At 52.6% G+C, this 13098-nt stretch overlaps 3 protein-coding genes across 17 annotated transcripts in view; 2 read left to right on the forward strand and 1 right to left on the reverse strand.

Annotated features, from left to right (window-relative positions):
* The first annotated feature begins 24 nt into the window (after positions 1-24).
* On the forward strand, positions 25-6042 carry PHF1 (PHD finger protein 1). Of its 5 annotated transcripts, none has more exons than XM_072641763.1 (15): positions 25-111; positions 1618-1791; positions 1927-2008; positions 2128-2223; positions 2407-2510; positions 2648-2796; positions 2984-3079; positions 3240-3308; positions 3583-3706; positions 3800-3867; positions 4041-4145; positions 4254-4446; positions 4774-4868; positions 5110-5190; positions 5391-6042. In XM_072641763.1, exons 2-15 carry the CDS (start codon positions 1633-1635, stop codon positions 5677-5679), a joined length of 1710 nt encoding a protein of 569 aa, XP_072497864.1. In that variant the 5' UTR covers positions 25-111; positions 1618-1632; the 3' UTR covers positions 5680-6042. The 5 variants fall into 5 exon arrangements, with proteins under 5 accessions (XP_072497864.1, XP_072497860.1, XP_072497862.1 ...); XM_072641759.1 differs by lacking the exon at positions 25-111 and adding an exon at positions 487-786; XM_072641761.1 differs by lacking the exon at positions 25-111 and adding an exon at positions 487-786 and having other exon boundaries at positions 5113-5190.
* Positions 6043-6161: 119 nt separating this feature from the next.
* Positions 6162-7893, reverse strand: CUTA (cutA divalent cation tolerance homolog). 3 transcript variants are annotated; one of them, XM_072641765.1, is made up of 7 exons: positions 7664-7893; positions 7311-7427; positions 6881-7086; positions 6702-6761; positions 6567-6612; positions 6423-6472; positions 6162-6317 (listed from the first exon to the last, which is right to left on the reverse strand). In XM_072641765.1, the coding sequence occupies exons 2-7, from the start codon at positions 7350-7352 to the stop codon at positions 6215-6217; spliced, it is 507 nt and encodes a 168-aa protein (XP_072497866.1). In that variant the 5' UTR covers positions 7353-7427; positions 7664-7893; the 3' UTR covers positions 6162-6214. The 3 variants fall into 3 exon arrangements, with proteins under 3 accessions (XP_072497866.1, XP_072497867.1, XP_072497865.1); XM_072641766.1 differs by having other exon boundaries at positions 7575-7876; XM_072641764.1 differs by lacking the exon at positions 7664-7893 and adding an exon at positions 7457-7584 and having other exon boundaries at positions 7311-7357.
* Positions 7894-10510: 2617 nt separating this feature from the next.
* The window catches only part of SYNGAP1 (synaptic Ras GTPase activating protein 1), a 32441-nt gene continuing 29853 nt past the window's right edge, over positions 10511-13098 (forward strand). For 2 of the 9 annotated variants that reach the window (XM_072641749.1, XM_072641750.1), the window contains exon 1: positions 10511-10813. In XM_072641749.1, coding sequence (XP_072497850.1) covers positions 10747-10813 — 67 coding nt within the window. In that variant the 5' untranslated portion in view covers positions 10511-10746. Of the gene's footprint in view, positions 10814-11016; positions 11108-13098 lie in introns of those variants that run through there. The other 7 variants (XM_072641744.1, XR_011974163.1, XM_072641751.1 and 4 more) reach the window with 7 other exon arrangements.

The following is a 13098-nucleotide window of genomic DNA, read 5'->3' on the forward strand; positions in this document are numbered from 1 at the left end:
AGCGAGGGAACGCTGCGCCAGCCCCGACGGCCCCGCCCGGCGGGGAGAGGGGGGCGCTCCAGCTCCGCAGGTGCCGCGCGCCAGCGCGGAGCGGAAAGCTGGGGGAGGGAGGTGGGTCCGCGCATGCGCCTTGGCGGGGGAGGCTGGGTGGGCAAAACCGGGGGGAAGGGGGCGGGGCCGGTGGGCAATTAGAGGGAGGGGGGTAGGGGCCGCGGGGGGGCCAAAGGTGCGGGAATGGGCTGGTGGGGGCGGCTCCCGGGCAGTTTCGGATTGTGGCGCGAGGCGCGGAGGCCGCGGCGGGGGCGGGGCCGGGGCGGGAGCCGAGCAGGGATTCCCTGCCGCCGGGGGCGGGCCGGGGCCACTCGGAGGGATTCCCCGTCGGCCTCGGCGCCTGGGTCCTGGGAGGAGGGCGTGCACCCGGCCCCACCCCACCCCGCGTGGCCCGCCCGGGAGGCGTAGGGGGTGGGGTGAGGTGGTTCCCGCCCCCCTCCCCCCAGCTCCTCCCTCCCTCCCAGGCCTCCCCCCCCCAGTCAGTCCGTCCCTCCCCTCCCTCCCTCCCTCCTCCTCTCCCTCCTCCTGCTGCTGCCGCCGCCGCCGCCGCCGCCGCCGCCGCTGCTTTGGCTGCTGCGTCATACGCCCCAGAGCAGCCGGGACCGAGGGGCCGGGCCCGGGGACCCCCCCAGCCTCTGTCTGCCCCCTCCCCCGGACGCCTGGACATCTCGACCCCCGCCCCGGCCCCCCCACGGCTCCCCCTCCCCAGCTCCCCGGCGGCCGCAGCTGTCACCGGTAAGGAGGAGGCGGAGAGGGCGGGGGGCCGAAGGAGTACTGGGAGGGGGGGGGGCCAGGCGGGGGAGCCCCCCTCCCCCGGGAGAGGCGTTGGCGCTAGGTGGGGGAGGGGTCCTTCTCTGGCTCCCCTCCACCCTCTCGTCTCCCCCCACCCAGCCTTTCCAATCACATGCATGCAGAGACCCCCTTTTGCAAGGGGGCTGCCTCACGTCACCTCCAGGTTTGCCCCATCTCGGGGAGTAGAGATTGGGACCGGGACACGCCCCCCTCCCTAGCTACACGGGAAGTTATCCGCCCCACCCCCACACCCCTGGGTTAGAGAACCTCAGATTGGAGTGGGACTCAAGATAATCCAGGAATAGGAAGATTCTTCAGCATGGATCGGAGGGAATCTCATTACTGAGGACCCCCTTCCCCCCGAAAAGCAGGTTGTCTGAACTCTGACATCTCTGGACAGGGAAATTCCAAGATGAAGCCAGCCAGGATGTAGGGGTGGGACTAGGACCTAAGGGGAGGCCTCTTTCTCCAATCCATCATCCTCTTAAAATCCTTGAACCAAGAGAGAAACTCCCTGAGAGAACCAATCCCTGGAGGAATCTTGGGGGTGGGAGACTAAGAATCAGGTGTCTGTGCTCCCTCTCCCTCGAATCTTAGAAACCCCCTCAGTGCGGGTCTGAAAGAGAAGACTATGGGCTTTTGTGATATCGAACTGGGGAAGCAAGGAGAAAGCTGGAATCTTGAATATTTTGAGTCCCCTTGGGGGAGCCAAGCAGGAAGAGGTGATTGCTGTTGGGGGTGGGGAAGGTAACTCTTCCCCCCTTGTCCTACCAGGCTCCCCAGGATGCAATGGCGCAGCCCTCCCGGCTGAGCCGCTCTGCTGCCCCCCAACCCTGGGAGCCCACTCCCCCAGCCCCTTCCCCAGGTACCAGACCCCGGCTTTGGGAGGGACAAGATGTTCTGGCCAGATGGACTGATGGACTCCTTTACCTGGGAACTATCAAGAAGGTGAGATCTAAACCTCTGACCTCAACCTCAACCCCACTTTTCTCCTGAAACATTAACTTTAGTATTCCCTTTCCATCCTCTTGACTCAAATCAAATGTCCCTTTCTCAGCATTCACCTCCTTTTCTCTCTCCCAGGTGGATAGTGCTCGGGAGGTCTGTCTAGTACAGTTTGAAGATGACTCCCAGTTTCTTGTTCTATGGAAAGACATTAGCCCTGGTGAGATGCAAGGGAGCTTGGTCCCTAAAAAGAAGCAGGGACTGGGGGACAGAAGCTTGGCTCTTAAGAATAATGGGGCTAGAGCCTTACAGTCCTTATCTCTCTTTTCTGTTTCATAGCTGCCCTCCCTGGAGAAGAGCTCCTGTGCTGCGTCTGTCGATCTGAGTCTGTGGTCCCTGGGAACCGGCTGGTCAGCTGTGAGAAATGTCGACATGGTAAGGAATGACATTTGACCTCTCCCAGCCTATTGGGGAACCACACCTTCACAGTCTATGATTTCTTTTCCATAATTTCCCTTCTTTACCCTTTTCTTGTTATAATCCTGAACCTCTTCCCCCTAGTCATTCTTCCCAATACTTTACCCTCAACCCTCCATGATCCTTCTTCTCACCCCCCAGCATATCACCAGGATTGCCACATTCCAAGAGCCCCAGCCCCTGGAGAAGGAGATGGCCCATCCCCTTGGGTCTGCAGGCAGTGTGTCTTTGCCATCGCTACCAAGGTACCGAAATCACTCCTCCCCATGGTAGATACCACTCACCTCTCTCTATACACTGACCTTCCACCCTACCCCCAAGCTGTCACTTAACTTTTCTCTTTCTTCACCACCAAACTATCTCAATGTGTTTGTCCCTGCAGAGGGGAGGTGCCCTGAAGAAAGGTCCTTACGCACGGGCAATGCTGGGGATGAAGCTGTCTTTGCCATATGGACTGAAGGGCCTGGACTGGGATGCAGGACACCTGAGCAACCGACAGCAGAGTTACTGTTACTGCGGGGGCCCTGGGGAGTGAGTCACAGAAAGAAGGGAAGGAATGGGGAGGCTTTCTGAAGGGGGGGGTGATGCCAGTGAGTCAAGGTAGGTGCTAGGGAGAGATTTGGGGGAAGGGAACCCAGTTGTAGTAATGAAAGTGATGGCAGATGATAGGGTTGTGGAGGCAGAACAACTGCAGGCCTCACCTGGTACTCTCTCTCAGGTGGAACCTAAAGATGCTACAATGTCGGAGTTGCCTCCAGTGGTTTCACGAGGCATGTACTCAGTGTCTGAGCAAACCCCTCTTGTATGGCGACAGGTGAGCTGCAGGGCACTGGGAGTTAGGGGCTAATTCTTTAATGTTTGTCCATGATCCAAGGTACATCTTCTCTTCCCCATTCCCAACCCTTTTGCTTCCCTCTGCCCTTTCTCCTTTCCATATCTTTTACTCCACTACTTTATCCACTGCTCATTTTCAGGTTTTATGAGTTTGAGTGCTGTGTCTGCCGAGGGGGACCCGAAAGTGTCAAGAGACTTCAGCTTCGATGGTAAGCTAGACCAGGGGGATTCTCTGAGACACGTTGTCTACTGTCAGCCTTCAAGGCAACAAATGCATCAAGTAACTCCTACTGGCCAGGCCTAGCTTTAAGGCTGGAGATAGAACTCCCAGTCAAATGGGGGAGGCCATGTGCAAAAAACAATGGAGGCACTAAAAGGCAGGATAAATTGGGACTGAATCTCAGGAAAGACAGCAGCATTAAAAGAACAGAGGGTGGCATTTCTTCCTTATACCCACCTAACTATGGCCCTCCATTTCTCTAGGGTGGATGTTGCACATCTTGTCCTCTATCACCTCAGTGTTTGCTGTAAGAAGAAATATTTTGACTTTGACCGAGAGATCCTGCCATTCACTTCAGAGAACTGGGACAGCTTACTCCTGGGGGAGGTGAGGGGGAGGGGATGCTATTTGAGTGGGACAAGGGGAAAGAAATACTGGGAGAAGATTCATTTGCAGCTGTTAACCTTCACCCTTCTTCAGCTCTCAGATACCCCTAAGGGAGAGCGTTCCTCTCAACTTCTCTCTGCTCTCAACAGCCACAAAGACCGGTAAATGATGGTGGTATGGGGTGGGGCAGTATACCTGGGGTCAACAAAATGAGATAGTTAGAGACTGAGGGAAACTCTAGCCAAAAATGGAGGAAAGTTTCATCTCTGGAAGGCGCAGTGAGACAGGCCAATGTATCTTTTCTGTCTCACTGCTATTTTCCCTCTACCCCTAGGTTTATCTCTGGGAAAGAGATAAAGAAACGGAAATGTCTGTTTGGGCTCCATGCTCGGACTCCTCCCCCTGTGGAACCCCCCACTGGAGATGGAGCACACACCAGGTCACTGGCCCAGGGGGGGTGGGGAGCCCTTTCTGGGATTTGTCTGGGGAAAATGTACCTCTGGGGGTGTTCAGGAGGGGGCTGGGGGGGTAAGGAGGCCTCTTACAGCTTCCCTTCAGGGCAGGGCCCAGGGGTGGGGGTCTCACGCCCCCTTGGGAAGCGTCAGCGACTGGAGCCAGAGCCTCGGAAGAAGAAACCACCAAAGGGGAAGGAAGAAGAGCTGGGGGAACCCCAGGAGGGTCGGGATCGGCCAGAACCCAGGGAGCAGAGGGAGCGGGCACGTCTACGGAGGGCGCTGCAGGTAAAAGGGATATGGGGCACTAGAAAGGAGTTAGAAAATGGTAGATTTGGGTCAAGATTTGAACTTGCTAAGTGTGTGACCTCAGGCGCCTCGCTTTACTTCTATGACCTTCAGTGTCCTTTTTCTGTAAAATAATGATAATAGCTATAGTACTTCCACAGTAGGGTTACTGTGAGGCTCAAATGAGATGAAAATTAATTTGAAAGTATTATGCCAAAACATAGATGTCAGTTATTATTGTTAATAAAGGTTAATTGGTTATGTGAGGGTCTCAGCACTCTTCTAAGAATACTTCTCTTCCCATCCTCATCCTCACCCTCTTTCCAGGCTTCAGTGTCTCCACCGCCCCCCAGCCCTAACCAGAGCTACCAGGGCAGCAGTGGCTACAATTTCCGGCCCACGGATGCCCGCTGCCTGCCCAGGTAAGTCTTCCCCCTTCCCCAATTACCACTCCCTGGAACTGTGAACTCCCCAAGCACACACCACGCCCATCATCCCCATAGATGACAATAGTCCAGGGGAGACTTTCAGCAGCTCCCTCACCTATCCATATTGGTTGGGAGGAGGGCAGTGTTTGGGCTCTACCTTCCCTTTGAATCTTCATTCTGCTATGGGGATGTGGGTCCCATACTACCCAAGTGACCCCACCCCACACAACTCCAGCAGCCCCATCCGGATGTTCGCCTCCTTCCACCCCTCGGCCAGCACTGCAGGAACCCCTGGGGATGGAGACCCCCCAGACAGGTGAGGACCCCCCCCATCCTATGTGCTTGTGATTCCCCCTTCCCCCAAATTCTCTGGTGTCTTCCCTTTTCTCTTCCTATATACTTAAATCCCTGAATATATAACTACCCGTGATTCCAATATTGTTTTCCTCTGTAACAAAAACCATTTTCTCCATTTCAAGTAGGATAAATCTGCTTTTACCCTTTCTTTCCCCATAGGTCACCCCTGGACCTTCAAGTTGCTGGTTTCCCTTCAGATTCCCCAAGGAGTGTTCCCAACTCAACATCATCTTCATCCCCAAGCCCCTCCCCTGTTCCCTCCCGAAGATCAGTTCCCCAGGGCCCTTCCCCTCTGTGTCGTGGCTTATCTCCTGGAGCTGGTGTGGGAACCCGGGTAGGGGCTGGGTACCTGTCCCGAGGAGACCCTGTCCGTGTGCTGGCTCGGAGGGTTCGACCTGATGGCTCTGTGCAGTACCTTGTGGAGTGGGGTGGAGGAGGCATCTTCTAAAAGGAGGAGCTGATTGCTCCTCCTCTCCCTAGCCCTTATTCACACACATACAACTGGCACTTTCACACCCTGACTTCTGACCTCACCTGCAGCTGGGATGTACCTGGGGGCGTGGTCTGGGGTGGGGGGCTCCTTCCCTACCACCCAGGCTGGAGTCAGGTGGGGAGAGGCCCCTTTCTTCCTCAGCCACCCCTTCATGATTCCTGACCCTACAGCCTTTTTCCCATTTCCCGTGATATTTTGTTACAGCTTTTTTTATATTTTTAAAAGTTATTTAACCCCTTAGGGGAAGGGGAGGGGGATAGAACAGGGAATCCTGGGCTCTGTATGGTTGGAAATAAAGATAAATATACCCTTCAGAAACTTGAATTATCTTGATAGAGGAAAAATGGATGGAAATGGGTTGGGGCTTACTACTATACCCTCAATGAATACTCACAGCAAGTAATACATGTAATAAGGAAAAGATCAAGAGGCAGCACTACGGGGTCAGGATTTATTAGAGAAAGTGTGTGGAAGTTAGCCTGAGAAGTCATCACTGATGAGTGGTGCTATCTTTTACCCAGTGAAGGTATGGAAGGTTCCCCTGTTGCACAGGCAATGTAATGACTTCTACCACTTCGTATGGGTGAACAGAACTAGAGAAAGAGGAAAGGTCAACAAAAGTTGAGCAGTATTTCCTCATCCACCTGAAAATACATCATCGCCCACTCCCACCAGAAAACTAATCTTGATGTCCTCACCGAATAAATTCTGTCAAGGGCGGTGCCAAGGCAGTCTGAGTCTTCATCATCTGAAGGATTGAGAGGTCTAGATCAGGAAACTGAACAGGAGGAGCAGGAGCTAAACACCCTAGGAGGAAAGAGCTGGAAGGGGGGAGCTCTTACCATCATCACCTCACTGTCCTCCTCGATCTTTCCTTTCCATTCATAGCTGAAAGACAACAAAAGGATGAGTTAATGGGGAGAGGAGATACACACCCTCCCTCCCTAGGAAACAGCACACCCCTTCCCAAGACTTACATAGACGTAATCTGGGGTACAAGATTGACGCAGGCGGCCAGTCGCTTCTCCACCACAGCCCTGGAAATCGGGGAAGCTCGCTCAGGTCGGAGCAGACTGCTTCCCACGCCCTGTACCCCAAAGGCTCCCAAGAAGCTCTCGCCTGCCCCTCCACCCCACGCTCCGACCCCTCCTCCAACCTGGCAATAGTCTTGGCGATCTTGTCATTGGGGCAGGTTACAAAGACCACTGAGACGGAGCCAGGGACGTAGTCGGAGCCGGTGGGGGCGGGGGCCGGGCCTTCGGGAGGTCGAGCGGTCATGGAGAGGGCTCGGGGGAGCAGCCGCAGGGGGGGGAACCAGGCGAGCAGCGAGTGCATGCACAGGAAGGCCAGGAGCGAAGCGGCCTGGGGGGAGGGGAGGCGGCGCCATCAAAGGGCCAGCCCAGCTCCGCAGCCCCAGCCCTCCCCCTCCTCACCGCCAGTCATCCCGGATGCAGAGCCCAGACCCTAAGCTAGGACACTGAGGCACGGACTCTTGCCCAGAAGGGGAGGGGAGGGTAGAAGATGGATCTGGAGGCCGGGTGGGCAGGTTCAAGGATCTTCCGAAAGGGGAGGGGGTCGTCACTCACCACTCCGCCGAGCCAGACCTGGGGGCCCCGCCCCACCAACATGCAGCCTAGGCGGCCAAAGGGAGGGGGTCGGGGTCAAAGGTCACGTCACCGAGCGAGAGGAAACTGTCCCAGAGCCTGGCACATAAAAATCAGGGGAAGCATACCTGTATGGCGACCACGTGATAAGCAGGCCCGAACCCTCACCATACCACGTGACGAAGGAAGCTCCTAGTTTACCGCCCCCCCTCCCGCAATCCCAGAGGTCCAGCGTGTTCGATTTACCCCCGCCCTCTAGAGGAGCTGGGCGATGGGAGGGAAAGGGAAGGATTGGCCAATCAGGAGCTGGATCCATGGACACGTGCCGTCCCCACCTCCGCCTCTGAATGACCGTTAAAAATCATTTGCCCAAGAACTCGACTCGTTGCGGTCTTCTCTCGTCACGTGATGTAGGAAGCTGTAGAATGACGAGGAGGACAGTCCAAGGGGAGGGGAGGGAGGGCTAGACGTTGTTCGCAGCCAAAATAGGACTTCCGCGCGAGACGGAAGCCGGCCAACCCTTAGTCAGTTCCCCATAGCACGTGACAAGGGTTTGGGGCGGAGCGGTAGGCAGAAGACTCCGCCCAATCCCTGCGTCAGTGTCGGGCTGGTGAGTGTGGAGTCATCCTTACACTAAGTATGGAGTGCAACTTGGTGGTGGGACTTCCCTTTGCCACCAACAGTTAATAAAACTGTCCAGACCGTGGTGAGTGAGGAGGAGCCGAACAGTGAGCCAGGACTTCCACCTTTGATGAAGACACGGCTGTAGCATCCCATCCAGTCCAGCACCTAGGGCCTTTGTGACTGTAAACTGAAGGGGTTGAGCCCCGAAGTTGTTGTGACCCCGGAGAAACCCAGTTGGCAAGTGGGAAGTGCAGAAGTCCAGAGAGAATATGAGGGGAAAAGAGAGGAAAGGGAGTGCTTTGGAATCATTTGGAACTCTTGGGGATCACCGAATTGGATGTGACACAAAGTGATGAGAAATGGGGTTCATGCCCCCTTCCACAGTATAGCCAGAATTTCAGAATTAGATGAAGACTAACATTTAAAAATTCCTAAATTTATGTGTGGGAGACATAAAAAGAACACTGGACTTGGACCCAAAAGACTTGAGTTCGGAATCCTGCCTTTGTCATTGTGATCTTGAACCAATCACCCTCTTTGAGTCTCACTTTCCTTACCTATAACAAGATAATACTTGTACAACTCACCTCTCGGAGTTGCTGTGAGGAAAACACTTTAACTCTTAAATATGAGCTGAGGTTGGTGGATAGCACCTTGAGTCAGGAAGACTTCAAATTCTACTCGACATTTACTATATGAACTTGGGCAAATCACTTCTCTTGGGCTCAGTTTCCTCATCTGTAAGATGAGATATTGATAATATCTGAGATATTACTATAAATCACCATATAAATGCTAGCTATGGGGATGATATGCATGGCACATTGAGGCAACATGATGTAGTGAATAGTGAAAAGGTTTCTTGGCATGGTGTCAACTGGTAGCACCTATGTATATAGATACTCATCTTCATATTTACTGCTTTTAAGGAGCTTACCATCTAGTAAGAGATGGGTATGTCATAAATACGATTCAACTCAAGTAAATTAAGGTCAACAAATATTAAGCACCAATTTTGATGCTGTTGGATGCTATGGACAGAAAGATGAAGAAGCATATTCCTGCACTCAAAAAGTTTAAATCTAATAGGGGGGAATAAGATGCACACAAATAAATGTGAGATAAGGTAAGGTGACAGAAGCAGAGGAGGGATTAAGACTACATAATTCAAGAAAATGGAAATCATTGGCCTTGGAGTCAGAATGTCTAGTTTGGAATTAGAACCATTTATTTGCCATTTGGGGCAGCTAGGTGGTCCAGGGTATAGAGCACTTGGCCTGGGGCCAAAAGAACCAAGAAGACCTAAGTTAAAATTCAGCCTCAAGACACTTCCTAGGCAAGTCACCTAACCACTATTTGCCTTATAGATCACTTCCTTGTCATGGTGGTGGTAGTTGGCCCTAGCTGACATAAAGTAATCCACTGGAGAAGGAAATGACAAACAACTCCAGAGTCTTTGCCAAGAGAACCTCATAGACTGTCATGGGGTCATGAAGAGTCAGATATGACTGAACAACAAATTAAGCATGTGACCTTGAACGAGTCACCAAGCAAGACCCACCTCGATGTGCCTCAGTTTCCTTATCTCTAATCTCTAAGATTCTCTCTAGCTCTGATATTTGTAAATTTTGTGAACCACGGGGAGTTGGGAAGGCACAGAGATGGTAGCATTTGTGCTAGACCATAACTTTGTGGACACTGGTGGAAAGGGGAAGATATTGGAGAGATCATATATGAAGGAGACTTGAGTGATATGGTGGTTCAGTATATCCTCCAACCCTATCCTTCCTGAACTCCACCTACTCAGGCTACCCTCTCTTTCCCACCCTGCTCTGGGTCTCTAACCTACCCAGTCCCCTATGGATCCAGGGACTGCCCTACATTCTTTCCCTGGGGCCCAGGCACATCTCATGACCCAAAAATGAAGAGAGGGGGCCAAGTTAGATGAGGTGGAGGAGGCAGCTGAGAAGCTTCCTATCCCCAAATGATGGGGTCTCTAATATATTGCTTGGTCTCAAGTCTTTTTCTCTGAAAACTCTCTTTGGGTCTGGGGTCTCTCTTGAGTTAGGCATCTCAGTGAGTTAATAAGGTCTCTCCTGGTTGAGAGGAATCTGTGTCAGAGGAACCCATCTCATCCTGAATCTGAAATCTGTTTTGAGTCTAGAATGCCTGTCTCTGAAATTTTTCTTTGCAACTGAGGGGCTTGATCTCTTAGATCTCTCGCAGTCAGATCTCTTCCTAGGTCCTGAGTCTCAGTTTTGGAGATCTGTCTCTGATATCTCTCGTCTGATGTCTCTTAGATCTCTTTCACTGGGTCTGAGATCTCTCCTTAGTTTTGCCTCTGAGTCTGGGGTCTCTCCATCTTACATATCTCTCCAGATCTGGATTACCTATCTTTCTTCAAGTTTCTCTTATCTATCATTCTCTGGGTCTGGGGTCTCTTTGTATGACATCCCCCTCTCTGGGGCTGGGGTCTCTTTATTTGGCATCTCCATTTCTGAGTCAGGGGTCCCTGTCTTTGATTCTCTTTGGGTAGGGGTGGGGGCTGCAGTGCATCTCCTCCTCCTCCTGCTCTCTCCTCTCTGTTCCCCCGCCCCCCTCTCTCTCTCTGCTGCTGCCGCTGCTGTTGGCTCCTTTTCTCCTCCTCCTCCTCCTCTCTCCTCCTCTCTGCTCCTCTCTGCTCCTCTCTCCTCCTCTCTCCTCCTCCTCCTTCTCCCCCTCTCTCTCTCTCTCTCCCCCTCTCTCTCTTCTCCTTCTCCCCTGTCCCCCCCCTGCCCCCTCCCCCCCAGGCCTGATGAGCAGGTCTCGAGCCTCCATCCATCGGGGGAGCATCCCCGCGATGTCCTATGCCCCCTTCAGAGGTACGAGGTGGGGGGAGGGGGAAAAGATCAGGAGGGGGAGGGGGAGAGGGGGAGGGGCAGGGGGCGGAGGAGAGAGGAGGCCTGGGGTGAGGGGGAACGAAGGGGAGAGAGGGTGAAAGAGGAGGAGAGGCCGGAGAGCCTGGCGTGGGGGGGAGGGGGATAGGGAAAGGGGGTGTAAATGGAGGCTGGAGCGATGAGGGGATTAGGGGAATAAGAGAAGCAGGCCCTGGAAGAAATATTGAGAAGAAATGAGATGAAGGGGATGAAGAACTAGAAGAGACACATAAGGGAAAGGTATAAGGGAGAACAGATATAGGAATATGGGGAGGGACATGGAGATGGAGAGGGAAGAAGGATGGGGGGAAATAGGAAGGTAGGGCTGGAGAAAAAAGAGAGGACAGTATGATGACGGGGTAGAGGGCTGTGAGAACCAGGTAGATGGAGAAAGGGCTGGAGGATGGAGGGAGAGAAGAGGCCAGATGGAGGAGGGGGAGGGGGAAAGGGAGGGATGGAGGGGCCAGATGGAGGGAGGAAAGAGTGGGGAGCGAAGGTGGGCTGGGGGAGGGGGAAGACCAGGGCAGAGGGAGGGCCAGATGGGGGGGAGGGAGCAAGTAAGACTGGGAGGTGGGGAACTGGGCCTCCCCCTCCTCCCCAAGTCCCTAACCAATGAGATAGAACTGGAGTCCTACCTTATTTCCATTTCACCATCAATATCCCTCCTCCCTTCACTTCCCTATATTCAGTCCCTGTCCCACCCTTAGTGTCCATCACTTATGTCTGTCCCCCCTCCCCCATATGGTGTACATCCCTTATATTAGTCCCCTTTTATGTCCATCCCCTATATCTGTCCCCTCTCCTGGTGTCCGTTCCTTATATCCCTCCTCCACCTGGTGTCTCCCTTATATCTGTCCCATCCTCTTAATCCCCTCCTCTTCTTTCCCTTGACCCTCTTCCCTTATCATGCTTATCTATTTCTCTGGTCCATATCTAATTATCATCTCATGATATTTCTTTCCCAAGGGGTAGTTACTATCTCTGTCTCTCCATCTTATATCCCCCAGTCCATAACATGTTCCTTTCCTACCTTCCTCCAGTCTTCTACTCCAAGGCCTAGCTATACTTTACCTCCTCTCACCTCTAATGGCCCATTCCTTATCCCATTCCCCTTTCCTCTCTTCCTGACTCCTTAGGTTATTTTGTAGGCTTGGGGGTGTGGGTGGGTGAGACAAGGAGATGAGATTAAGGGCACAGGAATCCTATATGAGCAATCAAAGAGATTACCCCACTGTAGACCCTTCCCCTTATCGATGCACCATTCACTTCACTCCCCAACCCCCACATACACACACATTTGTTTCAACTAAAATAAAGGAGAATAAAGAAGCTCCTGCTTCAAGCTTAGACACACAGCCAGGGACTATGGGGAAGGGGAGGGGAGAGAGATGATGGGAGAAAAATAGGAATCCCTATTAGGCATATGAGTTTACCTGCCTTCCCTCACTTCTCCCAAGAGGAAGTATTTCTTGAGGTCTAACTTTCCTCCCTTTTGCTGCAGTTAGCCCCTCCCTCTGTGGAATGGTAAGGTTTTCTCACCTGGGGTCCTGAAGTGTTTATGGAGAAACTAGGATTTGTACTGTCTGGAGTATTAACGTGTTTTTGATATCAGATTGTCTGAGTTTTTCATTTCTGGAAAGTATTAAGGTATTAGTAGATGAGAGTGGCTAGTATTAAGGTATTTAGCAGTTCCATGTCTGTAGTTGGGGAGGGTTTGCCTCTGACCCTGAGTCATCTCTTGTTTCCTACCTACCCACCCTCTAATCCAGAGACACCAGCTTAAAAGGCTGGAGGATAGGGGAACATTTTTGAGTGTGTGAATAAGAAGCCATGAAGGAAATTAGATTTTGGAAAGATCACCAGACTGAATGCCCTATATCGATCCCTTGGAGTTTACAACTTGCTTCTTTTCACTCCCATATACCTGCAGCTTTATTTCCCCATGGAGGCCCCCAAACTTGCTTTTCCTCCTCTAACACCCTCAGAGCACTCAGGTGCCCCTGATCTGATTTCTGTCTGACCACTATAGCCTCATTTTTTTCATTGATACCTGCAGACTGATTTCTCACACTGATATACCCCCACAGTCTCCTTAACCTGTTTTAGTCTCAATTTCTTCATCTGTAAAATGGGGACAATAACTGCAATATAAACTTCACAGGGTTGTTTCAAGGTTCAAATGAGATAATTTAAATTGCTTTGTAAATCTCATAGCAGTATGTAAATGCTAG

The sequence above is a fragment of the Notamacropus eugenii genome, chromosome 2 (assembly GCF_028372415.1).
Source record: "Notamacropus eugenii isolate mMacEug1 chromosome 2, mMacEug1.pri_v2, whole genome shotgun sequence".
Taxonomy (NCBI): Eukaryota; Metazoa; Chordata; class Mammalia; order Diprotodontia; family Macropodidae; genus Notamacropus; species Notamacropus eugenii.